Raw genomic sequence first — 25833 nt, forward strand, 5'->3', positions numbered from 1 at the left:
TTACATGGTGCAATTAAGATTTTGGAGAACCAGGATATTGTAGATTTCATGTAAAACTATGTTTGTAACACTGCAACCGGCACAAATAGTATTTGGTAGATCGGACTTGATTTGGTGAGCAGTGGAGTTGGCTTCTCCAATTTATTCGCTGTGGTCTCGTTCCCATTTATTTCATTTGTATAAACAGTAACTACTGCTTGATACTTTGGCGCTGCGCAAAAATTTTACGTTGAATCGAAATTCATTTTTTATAGAAGCTAGTGTTGGAATTGGCACCAGCAGTCACGCTATAGAAGCGTAGTGCATTAATGTTTAAAGTAGGCGTTATGATATAACTGCGTGTGCCGTATTTACATCTTTATTCCGTATTAACGCGAAATACAGTGAATTGTCGCTCTCAATATGATACCTGGTCGTTTTTTAAGTTATTTGGAGCCGTTTTGATACATTTCGATCGATATTATTATTTTCAACGATTGTATCTTTTTTAATTTTGTATTAATCGCTATTACAGCGTAGCCATACATCCGTATGGTTATGAATTCAAAGTAAGTCAAATATCTCACATCGTTCTTAAAATGTGGAACTCATATATTTACAGATTGTTTACGATACTATTAGTAAAATGCGTTGAATATCACCGTTAAAAATTTGGTGTCATTCTAAACGAGTATATTTAGTAGTAGGCTCATAAATTGTTAAATGACATGTTAGTAAAGTGACTCTTGGCGGCCAATTACTTGATGCCACACAGCTGTTTGTTGCACCAATACCCTTCGTTAATACTGCCCACTAGTCCTTTTATTGTGTCACGTTGATTTGTTTTATCTTTAATGCATACATTTGCTTCGTTATAAGAAGTAATAAACAAAAGACCTGATCAGTTTGTGTTGTTTTCCCAAGCACATTTAGCTCAGTGTTTTTTGTTTACTTCAAATGCCCTAAAAAACTTGAAAGGTTTTTTTACATTTTTTTCGAGATATCATATTTCTTATAGTACTTGCCTACTCAAATTCTTGAGATGCTATTTGCTAGTATTTATCTTTATGCTATCAACTTCATGAAAAGTTCATAGGGAAAAAGGGTATAACCATAACTGCGTTATACATGTAGGTACAAATGAAATCATTGAATTGCTAGCTATCTTGTGTTTTGTTCCATCATGACATCATTGATGTTTTTGTGCCAACAAAGTTTCAGCTTGTTAAATTGTAAACAATTCTTGTTTAGTTAAAAATTGTCAGTAGTCTGCAATATACACATAAATTACAATGAGTATGGAGTTGTTATACCTTAGCATATATTACTATAAAATAATATATCACATAGGAAGTCATAGTCATTGTTTGTAAATGTGTTACATATCTACATCTGGTAGGTTTTAGAGATGATATGTCCTATACGTTTTTATAAACTCGTGTTTCAGATATCCATGATTACCCTCGGTCAGCTTCGGCTGTCAATGAGAGAGAGTCAGTATCAAGATCATTTGGCTTAGAAAACATGCTAAATGATGCTAGAGCTCCGAGAAGGTGAGAACTGCCTTATTTTACATGCTTTTTCATTTGTGAACCACAATGTAAATAGTGCATAAGCATTTAAGATGTTCAGAACATTATTTTGTTATTAATCACGATATTTAAAACAATTAAGATTGTTGAATATACAATACCGTATATACCCATTAGAGATGAATGCTTGGTGTTGCCTGGGTAATCAAAAAATCTTTGCACAGAAAAATTATTTTTATTCAACCTATAATAACAGTTACCATTTTAACCTTCAAACTTCATATCATGAAAAAAATGTTTTGTGTAGTTGAAATAAATTGGGGAAAAAATATAACAACTGTAAAAGCGTTTAAATTTATATGTGTTACTAACTGTAGTATTAGTGTTACTATAAGTACATACTTAGTGTTACTTAGTGTATTTAGTGGTTATGATCTGCAAGAAAATGTGACATTACAAAGTACTACGTTCAACATAACATAAACGTATAACATAAACGTTGAATTTAGCTTAAATGAATTTAGCTTACTAAACACATACTTGAAGGTTTACTTGCAAAAAAATTCACATTACAGCTATTTGATATCAAAAGATTCACCATGTCTTACTCTGCTGTGTTGTAGGTGCAAAGTATGTGGAAATGTGATTACAAGCTCTAAAAAAGCTCAAAAACGAACAGTTAATCGCAGCCATCACGAAACGCCGTGGTTTGGAATCTCTTTATTTCGACGACTTACTCAAACATTGTGGTTATTGTTTTGACACGTGATGTTATCTTGTGAAATAAAAGGCTCAATATAAAACGTTTCGTAGCACTAGTTTATGACAAACACTTCATGTTTTACCAGAACGTCCTTATCAAATATAAATGCTCGCTTCTTAACAGTTTCGCTTCAGTTTGGTCTAATCATCTAGTCGTTATCTGATCATGTGACCCATTCTTCCTGTCAAATAGCGCGAAAAATTTCTGCAGCATTTTCGACTATCGCAGGTGACCAACAGGCTTGTCATGTTTATTAGAGGATGATATGCACTCCTTCAAGCTAAGGTTAGAAAATTAAACAAATTTTTACGGTAGGTTTTGAGATAACAGTGCTCAAAGTGACAGCATTACAATGATGATGAAATAGACGCATAAGGAAATTAGACATGGTTTTATTGAATGCATGAAGTTTATTTGTGAAAATATTTCAACGAATGATGTTGCATGAAAGTGTAAACATAAGCCATGGTGTTCAACTATGTCACATTTGAGCCGTTTTGAGAGGGATTCTAACCTACAGGTTTTTCGTGATGGCTGCGATTAACTGTTTGTTTTTAAGAGCTTGTACTCACATTTCCACATATTTTGCACATACAACACAGCAGAGTAAGACAAGGTGAAGCTTTAGATACCAAATAACTGGAATGTGTATTTTGTTGCAAGTCAACCTTTAACCCTTTCGCGGGCAAAGCGAAGTTTTTGTCGCTTCGCGATACTCCTTCAAATGGGCAGATCAACAATTTTGTCGCCAGAAAAATATATTTCTTTTATTGCGGCTTTTGGTTAGCTAAATGCCGTTTTTTGTTTACTTTTTTGCTCGATAGCGAGCTATGATATATTGGCTTCAGTTAGCCTCTAAAAAAATTTTTCTATTTCCACAAAACGATCGTTTTAGCAGTAATAAAAAAATTAGAATACCATTCTAAATAATTTTTAATTATTTTTTTCTTTTTGGTTCTGTTTTAGCCGTTATTTACTGAAAGCTTCGAGAGTTTTATTTTAGTTTAACATCATGACGACTTCTAAGAGAACTCTCCGTGATTATTCTAATACAGCAAGTACTAGTACCGGAGTTACTAAGAGAATCGCAGCTGACTGTGACTTTTTAGATTTAGTAGCCAGAGATGACAATGAATCAGGTTGAAATTGTGATTGTAATTATTTTACATCTGGATGTGATATTGATGAAAAAGCTGGTAGCAGTAATGATGATGAGGTGGGTGGGGTGATGTTAGTGCCTGGAAGAATATTACCAATATGAAAAGAGATAAATCTCCTACCATTCATCAGTTTGTAGTAGTGACAGGTCCAGTATTTACTCCAGTAGATGCTGTGTGATTGATACAAAAAGACAAGAATAAGCGCCTGGTGCAAAAAATGTGATGTAGGCCTTTGTAAAGGAGAATGCTTCTGGATATATTGTACAGAAATTGTGCTTATTAAAGTGTACACTTGTATCATAAAAAGATATACAATATATATATTTTTTTTTGGTAGATCTACATATATAAATATTTTTTTGTTATACATTTTTATTGATTTATAATATATAGATATACATGTATATATATATACATCTGGACATATACATGTATACATATGCATCTTTATACATAGATATATGCACACAATAAAATACAAAAGAGTGTATAAACCTTTTAAAAGAAATTGATTTTCCGGAAAATTAATTCGCCCACGGGGGCCTGATATAGTCCTGAAAATTTGCCTGCGAAAAGGTTAACTATTATAATAAGGGGCCATAATTTACTTCATTATTTAGTCTGTTAGAATCCTCCCATTTTGATCAGCGCTAGCTGCCTATTGTTATTTGCGAGCTGCAAAATTTGTTAATGCGGTATAAGAATGTGTATGATTCCATAGTATTTTGAAGTATAAATGGGATTTGCGCAAAACAACAAAAGCGTGCTTCCATTTCAAGCAATTTGGATTTCAATAAGTTATCTTTTCCTGTATCAACAAAGGTTATATAAAATTTTACATGATAGCTTTCATATTTATACAAATTCTAATTATTAAGACTAACAACATCCCCATTTAATGATGTTGACTTTCAGATTTTAGCGGTAGTTATTTAAGTTCTAAATTTATATCGTATCACTACTGCGCACAACTTTTGTAGAATAAGATAGACGGTTTTTATGTGATGTTTTCAGACCGTTGATTTTGTGACCCAGCTACAAATTCTTTATATTTTTATATTTATCCATTTGATTTCTATCTTACAGAGGTATATATTACTTATCACATGCGAAGGTTTTTACTGATGTTTGTAGAAGCCTGCGGTTCCTTCCGAGTAGACAGGCTGCATTAAGTAGCTTGGCTAAAAGAAATACTCTTGGTAAGTTATCTTCTCTTACATAGTAGATCCACTGCTTGTAAGCACGTACCATGCGTGCGCTACATTTAATATTCTCTCAAGCTTCATTTGCTATATTTCTTTTTGTCTCTTTTATTTGTTATAGTAGCTAGAATTATTCCTAGTTCATATCGCAACATATTTTGTGACAACATTTCATGTTCTCTCCCTCCTTATGAATTACAATGCTTAATTTATTAATAGCGGATATCACATCATCTGATGTCACATCTTCGGAAAGTGCTGTATCTCAATATAGTCCCGATTCGCTAAGCTCTCTAAGCTCTGAGACTAACACAGAGTTGGACATCCGTAGACCACGACATTCATTAGGAAAAGGCGCAAAGAAGGCGAGTGCGCAAGCTTATAGAGCCTCAAATACCAGTCAGTCGTCTTCACTTTTATCAAATAGTCTTGTGAGTTGCAGCGATTCGAGCACAGACCCCTACGCGTTTGAAGAGTCGTGTGAACAGTTGCACGAGGAGCATTGGAATAACTCCAGAACCGGTAGTGGATCTTGTCGGAGCTCGTCTAGCGGCGACATTGATAAATTGCAATCATCTAATTCATGCTTAGCGGCTTTTCCAACCAAGTTGGTAACCTCAAGCCTTGATAAACAATATATTCAAGACTTAGGTCCTAAAAAGGTGCATCCTATTACGCGTGAGCGCAAGCCATTCACTGCTGATTCTTTCTTCTCTGATGAAGAAGAGAGCATCGCTACTACCTCATCCAGCACTGCTCTGCTCTATGCCCCGTCCACTTCTTATCCGCCAAATATGAAGCAAGGTTCTGATGTGCTGAGTGAGCAAGGCAAGTAGTCACTTTTCTTACTGAGTTGGCATTTCTATAATCAAAATGTTCTGTATTTTAATTAATCCGCTGTGTATAATATAGCTGTAGTTCTCGGCATTCTTTGTAAAACTAATCCATTATGTACTTCCTCAAACTACCCTACAGGATGAAAATATTCGTTGATTATAAAAATTCGTTGATTATAAAAATTCGTGATTTCGCGAACAGGCAACTCCGCGAATTATAAAATTCCGTGAATAATTAGTTATTTTTAATCACAAGGGAAAATAACTACTGCATCAAATTAAAAACTAGCCGCTAGGCTGGTTTTTAATATAAATGCTAAACGTAGTTGAGTTTCAAAACATTTTTAAAATCATTGCCTGGGCTTTGAGCTAACACCATTGCCAATGCATCACATTTCTTCACAAAATTATTCAAGGTTGTCACAAGATACGCAGAATAGCGTCATCGCAAAAATAGCCACTAGGCAGAAGTACTAAACGTAGCCGAGTTCTAAAACTTCTTTAAAATCATCGCCGGGCTTCGAGTTTTATTGCCATGGCATCAAACTTCACGAAACTATTCAAGGTTTTCACAAGCTATTCGGCATGGCTTCGCCGTCGCAAAAAATCTCCTAGTCTTGTTACATTGAAATCAACTCCAATCTCTAATACCGAAGTTGAGGACGATCATGATTCTGATCTGGACATTATGGTATGTATTTGCTTTGCAAATACGTTTTTCCATAATTAACTGCATTAGTTAATTCTTTTGTTTAAATACTGATCGCTTTCATTAAATACTTCAGCTATTGTTTTTGTACTTCCTTAACACTTATTAATATTTTTCTTTTTTGTGTTTACTGCAGATTGAGAATTAAACAACCTACTCCGATTACGAAAACTAGAGACAAGTAGTAATATTAACCGTGGCAGAAATGTTGGCAGAGAAGCAACCAGTCAACCTAGACCCACTTCATCGACAACAACTCCTTGATATCGCTGCAGCAAACATGATTAAATTATATATTTTGTTTCATGTATAGATAGATATATTATAATTTATTACAAACTTGAGTGTACAAATAAAATGTTACAAATACAATTTTACAAACGATGAATGGAGTAAATATAAACAGTTTAGTCTATATGGTGGTTATTTAGAGCAATAAAATTAAACTGATACTCTTGATAAGTGAATACTAGCGTGTAATGGTGCTCTCTGACTAGTTATGTTGGTAATAGCAGCTCTATATCGCTGTCACTGTCTTGGGTAGATGTTAAAGGCGATTCTCTCGCTACTGCATGGCTGGTAAGGAAGTTATCATCAGAACTCTCATCGTGGCTTACTATTGCAAAGTTCTGCGGGTTGGCCAAAGATTTGTGCTCGTAAAGGCGTTTTTGTTCCTTTTTTTTAAACAGATATATTCTCCTCGTAAGTAGCTGCGGTCACTTCTACCTCAATTTCCAGACCTCCCTGAATAATTGGTGATCTTTTAAGAATGACATATACCACCCTTGCAGTCATTGTGCTTGCGTGTATGATGAAAAATCTCTCTCACACTAAAACAAATAATGAAGCGGTAAGGATGGAAAAAATAAATATTGCGTTATACTGAAGAACCAAAGTAAAATTCAGCTAATTTAGTCAATGGTTTTGAAAAAACTCATTACTTACCACAAATTGTTGGTTCATCAAAGGCCTCCAAATCTATGAATATTCGTGAAAACCTCTGAACGCAGCAAAAAATTTATAGCTTAGCGCGATCGACTCGTAATTGTAAACTAAATAGAAAACGAAACACGCAATGCGCGCATGCGTACGATTAACTCTATTGGTAGACGTAATAGAGTTAACTCTTCATAGAGAGTGACAGTTTTCAGCCGCGAATAAATTAATCCGCGAATATGCATGAAATGGCAATTTTCGCGAAATATAACTCCGCGAATAAATTCATTCTGTAGGGTAATCCATTATGTACTTACTCAAACTAATCCCTTATGTACTTACTCAAACTAATCCATTATGTACTTACTCAAACTAATCCGTTATGTACTTACTCAAACTAATCCATTATGTACTTACTCAAATTAATCTATTATGTACTTACTCAAACTAATCCATTATGTACTTACTCAAACTAATCCATTATGTACTTCCTCAAACTAATCCGTTATGTACTTACTCAAACTAATCCGTTATGTACTTACTCAAACTAATCCGTTATGTACTTACTCAAACTAATCCGTTATGTACTTACTCAAACTAATCCGTTATGTACTTACTCAAACTAATCCGTTATGTACTTAATCAAACTAATCTGTGCTCACAGGTATTGTGGTATAGGTGTTTGAATGGTTTTATTTTACTCACTTGGTTATTTTTGCAGGCAAAAAAAGAGTAAAGAGTAATGATGAAAAAAAATGTAGAGAGAAATTAAGCCCTGCACGTAGGGGCTGGAGAGCCAAGACTGAGCCCTCTAGTAAACAACCTCTGCGGCGCCTGCCTCCAACTCCTCCTCGTCCCCACTCCTCCGAGGCTTGCGGTAGGTGATCACTAGACTATAAATATATTTTACAAGCAGGAACGGTAGGCGGCTGCTTATGAAGCCGCTTGCTTCAAGTTTTTTGCTTATAATGCTTTAAAGCACAATTTGCATTTCTATTTTATAGCACATCATCTGGTAATGCTTAGTTGGTGTCAATAATTTTTAGCTGTGGTTTCGGGCTTCAGGCAATTTTACTCTTTTGCATATCCGTTTAGCCAGATAGGTAGAGTGATAGTTTTTAGCTAGTTTAACAGGCTACTATGATGATTCAATACTCTCTCAAGTCAATGCAATCATGACAGTCAGTGTACAGTATTTGGTTGAAAACAGAACAATATTTAGAACAATGCTTGGAATATTTGGAACAATGGATAGTATATTCTCCTAGCAAGAAAAAATCTCATTGCCTAGCTTTGCCTTTTATCCGTATAAATAGAAGAGAAATCTCTTACTGCTAGACCTTTTCTGTTAGTGTTGTGTTTGAATTTTGGCTACTGCTAATTTTTCTGGACTTATTTAGTCGTCGAATCTGGTCAATAAGCGTTAAAATAGCAAATTATTTCAACATAAATAATGGAACGGCTTGTAATAAATGCATATTTTCTCTATAGTTTATTTTGTTTTTATACTGTGCGCGGAAGTGATTTAGTGAATGAGCCTTAGTAGCTGTTTATTAAATAGTTAGCAATTGGTTAGCGGATGTTTTTTGAAATATATATTTTTGCTAGTGTATGAGAAACTAATAGGAAACTACATCTAATTGTAGTAAGCAGGAACATTGGTTACCTCTTCACTCAGCATTCAAACTAAACATTCTATAAAACGATGGATTTAAATGAGCAGTGAAGCACAAATGTGCAGTATAAAGTGTTGTCTGCTCTTTCATTGATAGTAGTCAAGATTAGCGAGAAAACGACTTTCTGTAACTAGTAAGAGCACCTGTTCACCAAACACTTGCTTAAACTCGTCTTAAAAATCATTCAATGAGGAAACAGTGAATTCTATTGTTTGCTCGGTATATCTTGTTAACCATGATCAGTTCTGTGTGCACAAGGAATCTTTACGTTCACTGATATTGTATGTGTCTGTCCATATCATAACGGTGAAGATATCTATCCCTATTAACTTCTTAAGATTATGTGGACATGGTATTAGGCACATAGATTTCATACGTGTGCTTATTGAAAAATGTAGTTGCGAATGAGTAGTAGAGGTAGATTCCTTTTCTTGTAGCTGATGCCCCCACTGCAGCACCGAGCCTGATCAAAATAGCGGAGGATAAAGAAACGCTGAATTTAGGTATTTTTACTCTGTTTTCTTTTTTATTCAATAGACGTTATACGTACAAACAAAAATCTGAAATTTTCATTCATTTCTTGTCTTGCTTTGGAACTTTGCAGAATATAGATATTTTTGGGTTTTTCAATTTGGTTTTCATGCAGCCCTCTTATATTTGTCATTAGTCATTTATCTTTTTTTCTCAATGTGACAAAAAGTTGGTTCTTTCCTAGTATAGAAACAAAAGTTGCAACCTTGTTCGATAGCGCTAAAAGTTTTACACGGGTGAGAGGGTGTGAGTCAGCTTACAGATCTATCTATATCAGAAACACTGAGGCAATTCTTACAAAATCTGAGCCTGTCATACCATTGTTTTTGACATTTAATGTGATCTGATTGTCAGGATGTTTCTAGATTTAAATTAATATAACTTGATCGCGATTAAAACGCTTGAAAGAAAAATATGTGATAATGATGTCACTAGTAGTCACTGGTCGTCACCGTTGCATTCAAGTTGAAGGCAATTCATTGCAAGAGGCATTCATTGTTGCCTCTATTCTGTCGGTCTCTTCGCAATTAAAGACGTCATAATTGCGTAGTCGATTAATCTGAGCGTTTTAATCACGATCAAGTTGTATCAATTTTAATCTTGAAACATTCTGGCAGTCAGATCACCTCAAACATTAAAAACAATCACAAATGGTAGAAAAATAGCGATACTTTCTGATAAAATCTACGAAAATCTTGTTCAAGTTCGTCTTCAAGGCGTAAAAAGCCAAGAGCTGCATCAACTTCCATTTAGACATGGTGTGGGTCACTTATTGTTGTTCTAGCTGGCTAGTTGATGGGAGGTAATAAAAATTAAGACGTTCTATAATAATAATTTTTTAGGTAAAACACAGCCAATGCCAGAGCAGTGTCAGCAATCGGATGCGCTTTCTAGACCGTCCATTAAAAGCAGACTTGGCCCAGAAGTAAATAATAAGGATGACAGTATCTCAGGTACTGGTACTCCTTTTCATGTCATCACTAATACTGTATACTGTATATAAGGTTCACAGTGGTAAGGCACAGGCATCAGCGAGTATGGCTTGATGTGACCAACCTGTCAAGTTTCTCTTCAAAGGGCTAATCACGCGCTTGCAATTTTCATGCAATTGGTTCATTGTCGTCGAATATTTTTTAAAGATATCTCCTGGTGCTATTCTGTGTAATTCACCATCTGTTTTATTTTTGCTATGAAAATCGTTCTGTAGCATATGCGTAAGCCTCTACAGCTTATCGTTGAAATATTTGGCAGCATTATGCCAAGTTGATGAATCGTTAAAAGATGTAAATCACTCTTGTTGGATTGTGAAAGTGTTGACAAATTTCAATAGTTTCAAGGTTTCTACTGCTGTCATAGATAATGAGCAAATACTTACCAGACCAAAATCTCAGCGGGTGACGAGACAATCATCTGCCGGTCATTTGCCAGAACAGAAGAGGTCTCCCTTAGTCACTCGAAGTGCCTCTCTTAGCTCTCTAGGCTCCCCAGACTCATCTGAATCAACAGGTAGTTTTGAGACTGCTTTAGTTATTCCCACTTTGTGTGCTTTTATGTAGCCTGTCTTGACCAACTTGTTTTTGCGGAGTTGTCCCCCGTCGAGTGGGTGAGCAACAACAGGTTGTCACAAGACGTACTGCACCTGTTGCATCAGCTGCACTTATAGGGAGTTGTTCTCTTCTGTCTACGCGGCTTGGCTGCGATGTTATGTCGGTTGCTCCATTGGTAATTATAACGGATTTCACGCAAAAATTTATGTAGAAAAAAATAAGATTACAACATTTAACCAAAGACCAGTCTCTGTGGTAAACTTTAGTAGAACCTAAGAATAGAATCAATTGAAAATAAAATCAATAAAAACAAATAAAACTGACTGATACAAAAATAGAAATAAAACTGACTGAGTGCATAAATAATGACATGTTTAGTCACTGTTGTTGCATAAGTTCACAAATTCTACTAAAGTTTACTGCAGAGACGGGTCGCTAGTTAAACTTTCTTATCTTAATTTTTCTACATAGATTTTTGCACGAAATCCATTAGGATTGCCAATGAAGCGACCGACAACATCGCAGCCAAGCCGCGTAGACGGAAGAGAACAACTCCCTTTCAGTGCAGCTGATGCATCAGCTGCAGTACGTCTTGCGACAAGCTGTTGTTGCTCGCCCGCTCGACGGGGGACAACTCCGCAAAAACCACAGTTTGTCAAGACAGGCTAGCTTTTATGTGACAGTTTCCGGTACGCTGTATAAATTGTAGTGTTTCGCATTTGCTTTGTATTCGCTTTTGCGTTTTATGCTGTGGTCAGAAGGGGCTAGTATTTGACTGGGTTATCGGTGTTCTTAACGCCTATCAGGGTATGTCTTTCGCAGTGTAGCGGGTGCTCAAAGTGCTGCATGCAATGTCATGTCTGTACATAAAAGGATATCCGTTGTTATTAAAAGAGAAATAAATTTTTATCAGCTGTCAAAAAATAGGTCTTCATGGATCGAGTCGGCGTAATTTATACTATGGTGATTCACGCTGCGATGTTTTGTAACATTTTAAGAGTGGAAAGGATGGTTTACAAAACTGTTTAAAGATTGCGCTTGTGCGAATGTCTGATCGTTAAAGAACAGCTGATATGCCTAATAATCAATTGGAATATAGGCCTGACCAAACTACTGTACATTTCGGACTATTAGCCGCTACTTTGTTCTGACGTTTTGAGCCATGCGGCTTATATAAGGGTGTGGCTTTTCTGTGATGTTTTATTTCACCGCTAGGGCGCATTCACCGGAATCTCCAGTTAGTGCGCTTCGAGCGGTGAAAGAAAATATGAAACAGTGCCTAACGGTACTGTTCCATTAGGCACTGGGTTAAAAAGCGTTGGTTAATACGGCACTGTTCCGTTTTAACCGGCAAAGTTGCTGCTGTGGTAAAAAGCACCGTCATGAGTTCTACGGCATATACAAAGATGCGGCTTGTGTATTGTTTTATTATTGGTTTTTTAAAATAAGCAGATGCGGCGTATATAGGGGTGCGGTTAATAGTCCGAAAAGTACGGTAGGTCATAGAATCACTAAGGAGAGGCAGACTTCACCACTCCATACCGTCGTTAGCTCTGTTGCTTTAATGTTTTAGACTACAAATAATTTTCTGTTCACCAGAAGTTATCAACGCACATTCAATACCGGCATGTTATCATGTTCAACTTGAAATTAGCAAATAGCTTGAAATTTTAAAAGCTAGTTTTTTAATTGAACGTCAATCTAGTTAAAATATGTTGCTTCCATATACATGTATCTTAGTTGTACTGAAATAAACACTTGAAATTATTTTAAACTAGATGTTCACTCTAGTTGACTGCAGAGGTATTAGATGTTATGGTATCAGTTGTTCACTGTAGAGGTATCAGATGTTATGGTATCAGTTGTTCACTGTAGAGGTATCAGATGTTACGGTATCAGTTGTTCACTGTAGAGGTATCAGATGTTACGGTATCAGTTGTTCACTGTAGAGGTATCAGATGTTACGGTATCAGTTGTTCACTGTAGAGGTATCAGATGTTATGGTATCAGTTGTTCACTGTAGAGGTATCAGATGTTATGGTATCAGTTGTTCACTGTAGAGATATCAGATGTTATGGTATCAGTTGTTCACTGTAGAGGTATCAGATGTTACGGTATCAGTTGTTCACTTACTCGGTCATCAACAAATGTTACATTTGCAAAATATATTATGAACTGTTGGGCTCAGGCAGTCAATATCTAATAATTTCCGTATTTTTGAGTTTATGTAAGCATTTGCACCTTTTGTAATATTCCATTCACAATTTTAAACGGTAGAATGCATGTTAGTGGGGTATGGCTAGCTATTTGGTTTTGCGTGTATTTTGCTTAACCGCTTGTGTGTTACTGTCTTGTCTGGTTACGGTGTACTTGTTGTGCAGCAGGGTCTCTCATCTCTAACCAATCTCCCTCACTCCCAGCGTCTAGTAGGCTCGCCACTAAGAGGAGGCGCTCGACAAATACAGGTAGAATTGGCTCTAGTTCTTTTCTCAAGATCTGTAGATTTGTATATTGTTAAAGTTCTTGCGATGCCATGTTCAGGTGAAACAAGCTGATAACACAACATACTTTCATATGTAGAATCTCCAGATTTCAGGTAATTCGAAGCGTCAGTTGTCTTGTAGCTGGCTAAAATGAGCACGCATATTTGACCAGGACTCAAACAACAGCTACGGTCTTCACCAGTTATTGATGACCTATATAAAGAAGGAGCCGTTATAGTATAGAGCAGAGAGCTGATAAATAGATGATTGTTAATGATATCACTCTATCAATGAGTTTGCAGACTCCTAAAAAGTAAATCATTCTAGCGATGCGCTTGTTCAAAGTCAAACCTCAGCGTTTGCTCAACTAAGCGTTATCAATGCCTAGATAAAAGAACCGCTGAAATCTTCTGCACATACCGCAAGCAAACATGAAACAGGTCATGGTTGGTTAAAGCGCTTCACAACTCGACTAGCACTTCATGAACAATAATAGGCAATTCTTTTTATACATCATCAAATGTTTGGTGGAGACTAGTTGCTTCTCGAGTTGTCGCCAAATATGTATGCACATTTTAGCCGGTTACAAGAAAACTGTTGCTTCCAATTATCTAAAATCTGTTGATTCTACGTAGAATACTTTGCTTAACAACACGGTGTTAACAGATAGTTTCACCTTAACAACACAGTGTTAACAAATAGTTTCACCTTAACAACACAGTGTTAACAAATAGTTTCACCTTAACAACACGGTGTTAACAAATAGTTTCACCTTAACAACACGGTGTTAACAAATAGTTTCACCTTAACAACACGGTGTAAACAGATAGTTTCACCTTAACAACACAGTGTTAACAAATAGTTTCACCTTAACAACACGGTGTTAACAGATAGTTTCACTTTAACTACACGGTGTTAACTGCTAGTTTCACTTTAACAACACGGTGTTAACAAATAGTTTCACCTTAACTACACGGTGTTAACAAATAGTTTCACCTTAACATATCCTAACAGACTCTTTAAACATTTTTTAATGTTAACATCCCTATGAAACATTTCTTTCATAACAACGCATTCTCAGCTTATTACTAAAACTTGATTTGTGAGTTGTACCGGTCAGCTCGTAAGTCTTTAGAAAAGTAGAAAATTTGTTCAGTTTGCAGGTCCTATTTGTCTTATCTTCTTTCAGAGATGTTAAATGATCCAATTCAGATAAGCTTTGTTAATCTACAGTAATATATATCTAAAGGACATTTTACTCTGTAAAAATTTTAAATGTAAAAGTTACTCATTCAGACAAATATATTTATATAATTAGCGATTGTAGTAAATGGGTTAACGTTTAATAATAAAACTCATAGCTCAAGGAGTCAGTTGGTTGTCATGCAATGGTTGGCAGGTCATTCTTGAAGTGTCTTCGTTTAGATTAAAGTATTTAAAATTTTATTGAGCATATTTTCCTTGTTATATTAGTTTATGTAGAGCGTAATTTGTAATTCCATTGAAGCAGTTGACTCGTATGCTCCTTTAACCTCACTAGATAGCCAAAGGAGACGAGCACCGACGCGAGGTCTGGCTTTGATCAGACACGCCCTCAGTGGTTTGATGATGCAGCCGCCCTTGCCAAAACGTGCCCGTCATTCCGTGCCCCCTGTAGACAAAGGTCTTTTCACTGACCTCTCCGATGGAGATAGGGTTCCTGACCTTCTGCTTAACCTACAAACAAGACATCTCTCCCCTTCCCCTAACAAACAAGTGAGTTTAGCAAATCATCATGCCACTGTTGTTATTCATCAAGTTCATCATGCCACTTGCTTTTTACCAACTCGTCTCATTAAGAATATATCTACAGTAGACTCTTCTACAACATAAATAGATCATTCCAGGAACATTTATGTTATAAGGATTTTAAGTTATACGAACAGTAAAATGCGTGTAAATTACCTAATCATTTCCAAGATCTTTTCTTCCAAACTCATTCCTTTGTCCTTTCAAAAGGGAAAAAGTTAGACTTACCTTTTTAACAGGGCAGTAATTGTAGTAACATTGATTTGTATCGACAACTTTTCTCATTTTCCTTTTCAGTTTCACTCGGTTTATGGTTCAATATTACCACAATTTTAAGTTTTTTTAAGTTAAGATTAGCACACACCTTCATTGTCCATTTACAACAATTTATTCATTTTCTTTTCTAGACAGCAAGGTCTATTCTGCACAGGAAAATAATAACAAAAATTTATTTTTCTACAATAAAGTTGAACAAAAATCTATATTTGCTATAGTTAAAGCAGTGTCTATCTGTCCGCCGATCTATCTATCCCTCATGTCTCGAGGGTTAAGACGAAAAATTGACAGACTGACACTTTAACACACGGAATAATTGCGCAGCTGCTTTGCTTATTACCATATCTGTGCTTTATCGACACGTCTGACTAGTAGTATATACATGTATAATAGAGATAACCCTACACATTGTTCTTTCTCAAATGCAGCGAGAGAGAAAATCATGTTTAAAGCTAACTGTGAGATTATCGCTATTCGAATCAAATTTGAGAGCGTCACCAACTTGACACTTTAACTCTATACTGAATTTCTTATGTAGTGCGAAGCCAAAACTTTACCGAATGTTTTTACAGTATGTAGAATTTAAATAATAGGAAGTATAAGTTATAGGTGCGTCTGCTGTACTAAATAATTAATTTTTATGGGAAAGTCAGTTTTTATTGCAGCAACCTTGTAGGGTTCGGTATCAACTTGTTTTTCTAATCTTTGGCAATCTGGGGATAACAAAAGTGAGCTCACTCTTATACAGACTGATAAAGATTTTGGTAGTTTGTCTATAGCTCAAGAGTGCTATATTGTTCACTAATATTAGAGTACTGGTTGTGAGCAGCAGTGTCAAATATGTAGTTTTAATGAAACAAATTACAACATGCCCAAAATAAGACTCGGTAAGCAACACATGACCTTCTACTCACCTTGCTCGACAGAACTGCGGCTCATGGTATGAAAACTGTATATATTCTTAGGTTTTTAATGAGATTATCAAGACTTTGCATAGCCTATGAGTTGGTCAGATTTTATAGGTAGAATTCATTGACTAGGCTTCTCTGTAGTAGCATATATGTTAAACCTTGCGCCATTTTCGTTATCCGTGATTGAGTTTTAGTGCAGGGTGAAAGTGCTGTATTGATGAGAGGAAGTCTTAGTGCAGGGTGAAAGTGCTGTATTGATGAGAGGAAGTCTTAGTGTAGGGTGAAAGTGCTGTATTGATGAGAGGAAGTCTTAGTGCAGGGTGAAAGTGCTGTATTGATGAGAGGAAGTCTTAGTGCAGGGTGAGAATGCTGTATTGATGAGTGGAAGTCTTAGTGCAGGGTGAAAGTGCTGTATTGATGAGAGGAAGTCTTAGTGCAGGGTGAAAGTGCTGTATTGATGAGTGGAAGTCTTAGTGCAAGGTGAAAGTGCTGTATTGATGAGAGGAAGTCTTAGTGCAGGGTGAAAGTGCTGTATTGATGAGAGGAAGTCTTAGTGCAGGGTGAAAGTGCTGTATTGATGAGAGGAAGTCTTAGTGTAGGGTGAAAGTGATGTATTGATGAGAGGAAGTCTTGGTGCAGGGTGAAAGTGCTGTATTGATGAGAGGAAGTCTTAGTGCAGGGTGAAAGTGCTGTATTGATGAGAGGAAGTCTTAGTGCAGGGTGAAAGTGCTGTATTGGTGAGTGGAAGTCTTAGTGCAGGGTGAAAGTGCTGTATTGATGAGTGGAAGTCTTAGTGCAGGGTGAAAGTGCTGTATTGATGAGTGGAAAAACGTCCTCAACATTTTGATTATGTTAAGCTTGTTTCAGAATGTTTGTATAGCAATCTGTAAATTATGGTGGCATAGTCAGCACATCGGATAGATGTTAGTCAGGACTTTAGTGTTTGATGGCACTACCCATATTATATTGTTAAAACTATTTTTATGCTGATTAAAATACTTATGCAAAGAAGATGAGCTTTTTGAAAGGTAATTTTTTTTAATGTTTGCATTATTGAAATACGTTTACATTTTGTCATTTAAAATGGATGTTCAGGTTGTTTTGCAATGATTTAAGGTACATAAATTTCTAGATGATCAGGCGTACAAGTAGAAATCAATAAATATAATGTAATCAACCAACTACCTGAATCATGGTAGCTGTTATTATTCCAATATCACCTTTTTCTAATAGTAGAATTCTAAAAGCATGGAAGATACTAAGAGATAGCTGAGATAGTGAAGACATTTTAGAGCATAATACGAGAACAAGTCTATTTGCTGTACTGGGTCACATTTGCTGTAGTGGTGTTAAAGACATTCCTCCTGTTTTTGCACTATTTGTTATACCAGACAACAGAATAAGTTAAAACAGTTGGAGAACAAGCCAGCCAAAACCTAAGGCTATCATTGAGTGGATAAGCAATTAAGCATTTCAAAATTTTTCATCTCAATCTGTATATGAAATTTCACTTGCCAGTGTCCTATATGGTCATTTGGAGGTTGCTTGTTTTTTTTTCAGCTTTTGCGGATGCCTGAGATAGTGGAGATCATAGAGTTTCCACAGGAGTTTATCTCAGGAACGATTGAACCAATAAAACAAATCCTATCAAGTCAGGTGAATTTAACTAATGACTGCTTCTTGCAAACGAAGATGCACACGGATGAAATATACAATACCACTTCTAACACTTTTCTCAATGTTGGCACCGAGCATGTTCAGATGGATATTGCCCATGCGGATTTTGAGCTGAACCAAGTTTCTCTTATCGAAGAATCTCAACCATTGTTTAAAGCTAAAAAGTTACCTCCTACCTTGGTTTGTGCTCCGAAACTCTCCATCTACAACCAGGCCAAAAGAATGTGCCCACATCAGACAGATGTCGTTCCTTTTCAGGTCACACCAGCTTGGAAATACTCTCCTGCACTGCACCGTCCTTACAGTTATATAATCTCTCAAAAGTATGCCCTTCCGGTAACATCGCAATGTCCTCCTCTGATCTCAGCTAATCTGATCAATTTACCAACTTTTGCCAAAGCTGCGGTTGAATCGGTGGTCTGTGAGACATTTGAAGCTAAAAAAAATGTGTTAAAATGCACAGGTAACTCGGCTACCGATATGACATCGTCCAATATGGATCATTATGTCACAATTGATGAAACAAGCGATGACACAGATTCATTGCCACTGGATATGTCTGCCTCTTTCCACACTCTCACCAAGACGCCAAGTCACACCCACATGCACAAGTCTGACTCTGAACATGCAGGATATCATCTAATAGACAAGTCTCTCACCAAGACGCCAAGTCACACCCACATGCACAAGTCCGACTCTGAACATGCAGGATATCATCTAATAGACAAGTCTCTCACCAAGACGCCAAGTCACACCCACATGCACAAGTCCGACTCTGAACATGCAGGATATCATCTAATAGACAAGTTCAAGAAGTCCGAGTCGGCTGTCGCTGATGAACAGTGGGACTCTGATGAGTTTCTGGATATAATCGATGTTGATCCAGAAGAATCAAATAAGAAATCGGATGATGAGAATGATGATGACATAAAATTTGTTGAAGAATGTATTGGCATTAATCGGAGAGCATGTTCCGAGCCAGGTCATTTATCCTCGACTCTAACTGTCGTGCAGGCCAATGTTGCTCCTGTCGTCGTAAAAGTCGAAGAATGTGCGACGACTCTTCAGACTAGCATTAGCCCCAGCAAGTTGGTTTCTGGTAAGATCCATTTATTCGTAAAAAGTATTCATTTTATTCAAATAGTGTAGATCCTCAGCTGATACCATTTATCTGATTGAAGTGTCTATCACTTGCTATAAATTGCCACAAAAATATGATTGCATCTGTTAGTTCAATGACTAGGAAGTAGAATGAACTTATCGCAATATTCAATGACACATCGATACATTTTGACACGTTTACTTCCCTATATCTACAAGGCATTTTGGCCTCCTCTGTGGTACCAGATTATATTAATTGATTGATATTTAGAACAAAAATGTTAAAGAAATTTTTTACAGGACTTATAAAAAATAGTTGGTCAACTGCATAAATAACCTGTGCAGGTAGCGTCCCAGTTCTTTAACTATAATGAATTCTATAATGGTCTCTGATATAGCCCTGTTTGACCTTCCATTGGTAATCTTGTATTAGTCTCCAATATAGCTCCATTTGTCCTTGCATTGGTAATGTATTAATGAAGCCAACTAAATTCTACTTACAGATCGGTATACAATACATAAATTAAACACTCTGAATTTTAATATGTTCAAACTTCAATATTAAAGACAATATACTCGAGTAAAATATAAGCTCATGCTAGGTTCGTGATTTTGTTAGCAGTTCGTGAAAACCTTTCAGTTGTTTATAATTTTACAAACATGCATATTTATAAGCAGTATATCTTCGAAAATCACTCTACTGTAATGATTTTCTCATAGGTATATCTGATCTGTGAAAAAAATTGACCTTTGAGCAGAGTTAATATCTATGCCATCACAGGTTAATGTTAACATTTTAGCAGTCATTAAAATTTGTTTTGGTGCAAATTATTGGCTCAGTTTTGTGTTAACACCTCAATAATCAGTTTTGTTTCTTGTTATTACGTGGGAAAATTCCGAGTTCTGTTAAATTATGAACAATCACTTAATTACAAGCAAATACCTTAAAATTTGTTTCATGTTGTCTCAGCTTGTGTTCATTCTTTCCTATTATACAGTAAGACATTTGCAATCACTCAATTTTGCGTCAATGCTTGTTCAGTCTCATGCAAACCAAGCTACAATTGTGCTTCAAATCAAGAGTGTGTTTTTAAGATCCTTTGTGCACTTGAAAAAAAATTGACTTTTCAGTTTTCTGAGATGCTGTTTACGACCATTTCTGACAGAGCAGGGAGCACTCAAACTATTTGTAATTAATTTTAGTATAACCCCATTAACTTACAATAATGGATTGTATGTGTATTTTTTAATGTTTTTCTATGTGTAAAAACGTATTTTCCAGGCAAATATGATTGTTAAAAGTTGACTTGCAACAAAATTCACATTACAGTTATTTGGTATCAAAAGATTCACCATGTTTTACTCTGTTGTGTTGTAGGTGCCAAATATGTGGAAATGCTATTACAAGCTCTTAAAAGCTCCAAAACAAAAAGCCGTCGTAGATTGGAATCTGTTTATTTATCTGATGTAGTCATTACAGTTTGGTTATTTTCTTGTCACGTGATGCTCTCACGTGAATTGAAAGGCCAATAAAAAGCTCAATTTAAAACTTATCATAGCACTAGTTTATGACAAACACTTTGGGTTTTACCGAAGACCCTGTATCAAATATAGATGCTCGCTATTTTACAGTTTTGTTTCGGTTTGGTCTAATCGTCTAGTCGTAATCTGATCATGTGACCCAATACTTCGCAAATAATTTCTGCAGCACTTTTTGATTATCACAGGTGACCAACAGGCTCGTCATGATTATCAGATAATGATATGTACTCCTTCGAGGTAAGGTTAAAAAATTAAATGATTTTTCACAGTAAGTTATAAGATATCAGTGCTAAAAGTGACAGCATTACGATGACGATAAAACAGACGCGTAAGAACAATGGACATGGTTTTATTGAATGCGTGAAGTATATTTGTGAAAATATTTCGACGAATAAGGTTGCATGAAAGTGTAAACAGAAACCATCTACCACAACTACGTCACATTTGAGCCGTTTTGGAAAGAGAATCCAAACTACGGCGGTCTCATGTGGCTGCGATTTTCTGTTCGTTTTTGAGCTTTTTAGAGCTTGTAATCACATTCCCACATATTTTGCACTTACAACACAGCAGAGTAAGACATGGTGAATCTTTTCATATCAAATAACTGTAATGTGAATTTTGTTGCAAGTCAACCTTTAACCACCATTATTTAGTGCTAGCTGGTTTTCGAGATGCATCTTGTCAGTGTGAAGCATTTGTGTTTGTAGAAAATACACGGGACCTAGGATTGCAGCTGAGCACGCAATCTGGTAAGTGATTGTAACATCTTTCTGTAAGATATTTTCGCTTGAGTATCCCCAGTTAACGTTTTCCGCTTTTGTCTGTAACTGGTGAGATGAGGTGTGCCTTTGGCAGGTGAAGTCTAAACTGTTTGTGGCTGGTGACTTGAGATTTCAGCTAGTATCTGCAAACTTCATTGTCTCAGGTCTGCAGTAGCTAGTTTCTCATTTCTAGGCGCAGACAGCATGCAGGATCTATAAATGCTATAGCTGTCCTTAAAGGTTGACTTGCAACAAAATTCACATTACAGTTGTTTGATATGAAAAGATTCACCATGTCTTACTCTGTTGTGTTGTTGGTGCAAAATAAGTGGAAAGGTGATTACAAGCTCTTAAAAGTTCAAAAACGAACAGCTAATCGCAGCCACACGAGACCGCCGTAGTTTGGATTCTTCTTCCAAAACGGCTCAAATGTAACGTAGTTGTGAGAGATGGTTTCTGTTTACACTTTCATGCAACCTTATTCGTCGAAATATTTTCACAACTATACTTCACGCATTCAATAAAACCATGTCTATTGTTCTTACGCGTCTGTTTTTTCGTCATCGTAATGCTGTCACTTTTAGCAGTGATATCCTATAACTTACCGTAAAAATTTGTTGAATTTTTTAGCCTTGGTTTGAAGGAGTACATATCATTGTCTGATAATTATGACGAGCCTGTTGATCACTTATGATAATCGAAAAGTGCTGCAGAAATTGTTAGCGAAGTATTGGGTCGCATGATCAGATTACGACTTGCCAATTAGACCAAACCGAAACAAAAATGTAACGTAGCGAGCATCTATATTTGATACAGGTGTTTTAGTAAAACCCGAAGTGTTTGTCATAAACTAGTGCTACGATAAGTTTTATATCAAGAGCTTTTTATTGGCCTTTCAATTCATGTGAGAACATCACGTGACAAAACGGTAACCAAACTGTAATGAATACGTCAGATAAATAGATTCCAATCTACGGCAGCTTTTCGTTTTTGAGCTTTTAAGAGCTTGTAATCACATTTCCACACATTTGGCACCTACAACACAACAGAGTGAGACATGGTGAATCTTTTGATACCAAATAACTGTAATGTGAATTTTATTGCAAGTCAACCTTTAAATACTCTTGACATCGCTAAATCATTGTCATTTATAAGGTGACAGTCTGAGCTGGAGTACTTTCTGTATCGGAAACAGGAAGCTATTATAAAGACTTGTTATGTAACTATCGGAAACTACCCTAGGACACTTATGTATTCGGCGTCATCTAACTTTCGCGTTTTTGCGGACTCATCCTCTCGCAAAAATTTCATGAGCGAAACTAAACTATCATAACGAACGAGCGAAAACGCGAAATTAAATAGCTTGGTTCATTGATATCCACAATAAAATCGTCATATAGAGGAACCTAGACGTCATTGATAGTCCCAAGAAACGAATGGCAGCAAGCGATCAAATTGAATTATCGATCTCGCCCTCACATTTCTACCTGCGGTTTACAAATACAAATTAGTCCCAAATTGAAAATTTTTACTTACTAGCGAACTGGACCTGAGGAATCTAATATGTTTGTTCTATTGCATTTATTTTCACATCACTATATTTTCGCACTCATCAGAGCTGCGAAATTAAGTTGCAGCGAAATTTTAGTCTGTGTGCTACTCACGAAACTAAATACTAGCGAAATACAAGTGTCCTAGGGTATTGGAAGTCTACAGAAATCTTTTGTTGATACTAAGCAAGCAAAACCAGTTGATTAGAAGTTTGCTTTGTTTTAATTCATGGCTTTATTTCATCATCACGGCATAATCGGTTTGTACTTGTGTTAAAATTTTGAAAAAAATAGTAATCAGCTTGTTGATGAATCTCACAAAAATCTCGACTCCCCAACTTTTTTACCAATTACAAGAGCGCGCCAAGAACTGCAAATATTGTCTAACCACCTCTTTGCGAAACAACATTCAGCTTGCATTCAGCTTACAGTGCGCATAGTCGAGGATGAGTTCCGAAAGGGCAAGGCCAACATTCGGCCGTATAGTGTGAACTAGCCTTGAAGGAAACACTGCGGATGAATTTAACTACTCTTTGCCACCATCCATGCTATATCACCATCCATGCTATATCACCATCCATGCTATATCACCATCCATGCTATATCACCATCCATGCTATATCACCATCCATGCTATATCACCATCCATGCTATATCACCATCCATGCTATATCACCATCCATGCTATATCACCATCCATGCTATATCACCATCCATGCTATATCACCATCCATGCTATATCACCATCCATGCTATATCACCATCCATGCTATATCACCATCCATGCTATATCACCATCCATGCTATATCACCATCCATGCTATATCACCATCCATACTATATCACCATCCATGCTATATCACCATCCATGCTATATCACCATCCATACTATATCACCATCCATGCTATATCACCATCCATGCTATATCACCATCCATGCTATATCACCATCCATGCTATATCACCATCCATACTATATCACCATCCATACTATATCACCATCCATGCTATATCACCATCCATGCTATATCACCATCCATGCTATATCACCATCCATGCTATATCACCATCCATGCTATATCACCATCCATGCTATATCACCATCCATGCTATATCACCATCCATGCTATATCACCATCCATACTATATCACCATCCATGCTATATCACCATCCATGCTATATCACCATCCATGTTATATCACCATCCATGCTATATCACTATCTATGCTATATCACTATCTATGCTATATCACCATCCGTGCTATATCATTCTTGCAATTTATTGAGTCAGCTGTTTGTGTTGTTAGCCAGTTTTGTAGTTTTTAAAATAAAATTTCTGTGTACATGTACATCGGGAATGACGCTACACGTTTCTACATGTTTGTCTATGACTTGCAAGCCCATAATTCTCACCCATGTATTTCACACAGGTCCAGAGTGCAAATCAGCCGCCACTTCCTTTCACTCGCTCAAGAGTAGACTACAGCTGGCCTTGCAAAAAGGTAATCAATTATTCATAATGGCACGTTATGTAGTGACGATGATCTGCTTGTTTGTTCTATGGGCAATAACCACTCGCATGTGACAGCAAACAATAATTTTAAATCTCCCAGTTATTGACTTCAAGTTCAAATAAAATATTTTAGGTTTGCGAATAAAATCAATAACTTGAGAAAAGGTAAAGGATGTGTATGTTTTAGTTTTGGCGGCTTGCTTTTAACTATTGCTTCCCTTCATTGTCAATAGCAAAATACATGGATAGACTGGTCGTCGAATTATTCATTGTCTAATTATATGAATTTGGAGCCAACCTCTAAATGAAAGTTTATTGCGCTATTTGAAATGGTCGGTTAGTATTTTTCACATCCGCCGGCACAATTAACTTGAGCTGAACATCATCATTTATTTCGGGCAATTACACTTCTGTGGATGTAGAGAATTTATGTTTAGTTTGGTTCTTGTTGGCATCGAATTATCTCTTGTAAACAGTAGTAACTTTTGTCTATGTCTTATAGCACCTTAGAGGCATATGACAAAGCTTAAAAGTATGGCAAATATGATTAGAAAACAAAATTTCTTTTTAATATTTTCTTCCTGAAATATTTTTCTATTTTTGATCGCTGTTAAATGAATATGATAAGTATTTTTGTTATGAATTACACGAGTGATGACTGCGAATACTTCCCACCACACTCAGTAGATGCCTGGAAAACGTAAAATTGATAAATAAGCTATGAACACAGCTTATATAACTTCAACAAAGTCACCTTAGGTTATTATTGCGATTGCAATGCATTTACACCACTATAACATTACAATACAAACTGAAATAGCTCCCATGATAACTGTTCATTTAGGGAGCCTTGGACTTCGTACACATACCTAAAATAATCTATAAAAAAAAGAAATATCAATGACACTAATGCCGTGTCATTGATAGAATTGAAAAAACTGACTTTATTTGTTCATAAATATGTTAAAGGTTGACTTGCATTAAAATTCACATTACAGTTATTTGGTATCAAAAGATTCACCATGTCTTACTCTGTTGTGTTGTAAGTGCCGAATATGTGGAAATGTGATTACAAGCTCTTAAAAGCTCAAAAACGAAAAGCCGCCGTAGATTGGAATCTCTTTATTTCTCTGATGTAGTCATGAAATTTGGTTATTGTCTTGTCACGTGATGTTCTCACGTGAATTGAAAGGCCAATAATAAGCTCAATATAAAACTTATCGCAGCACTAGTTTATGACAAACACTTCGGGTTTTACTGAAGACCCCGTTTCAAATATAGATGCTCGCTACTTTACAGTTTTGTTTCAGTTTGGTCTAATCGGCAAGTCGTAATCTGATCATATGACCCAATACTTCA

General features: G+C 36.2%; 1 protein-coding gene across 1 annotated transcript in view; it reads left to right on the top strand.

Annotated features, from left to right (window-relative positions):
- Positions 1–414: 414 nt before the first annotated feature.
- The window catches only part of LOC137387602 (serine-rich adhesin for platelets-like), a 47429-nt gene continuing 22010 nt past the window's right edge, over positions 415–25833 (top strand). Inside the window, exons 1-13 of the mRNA XM_068074072.1 lie at positions 415–548; positions 1427–1532; positions 4569–4633; positions 4856–5464; positions 7839–7994; positions 9231–9296; positions 10167–10277; positions 10681–10830; positions 13253–13336; positions 14895–15109; positions 17890–19105; positions 21357–21398; positions 24392–24463. Coding sequence (XP_067930173.1) covers positions 1504–1532; positions 4569–4633; positions 4856–5464; positions 7839–7994; positions 9231–9296; positions 10167–10277; positions 10681–10830; positions 13253–13336; positions 14895–15109; positions 17890–19105; positions 21357–21398; positions 24392–24463 — 2815 coding nt within the window. The 5' untranslated portion in view covers positions 415–548; positions 1427–1503. The remainder of the gene's footprint in view (positions 549–1426; positions 1533–4568; positions 4634–4855; positions 5465–7838; positions 7995–9230; positions 9297–10166; positions 10278–10680; positions 10831–13252; positions 13337–14894; positions 15110–17889; positions 19106–21356; positions 21399–24391; positions 24464–25833) is intronic.

Source organism: Watersipora subatra, chromosome 1, assembly GCF_963576615.1.
Source record: "Watersipora subatra chromosome 1, tzWatSuba1.1, whole genome shotgun sequence".
Lineage (NCBI taxonomy): Eukaryota > Metazoa > Bryozoa > Gymnolaemata > Cheilostomatida > Watersiporidae > Watersipora > Watersipora subatra.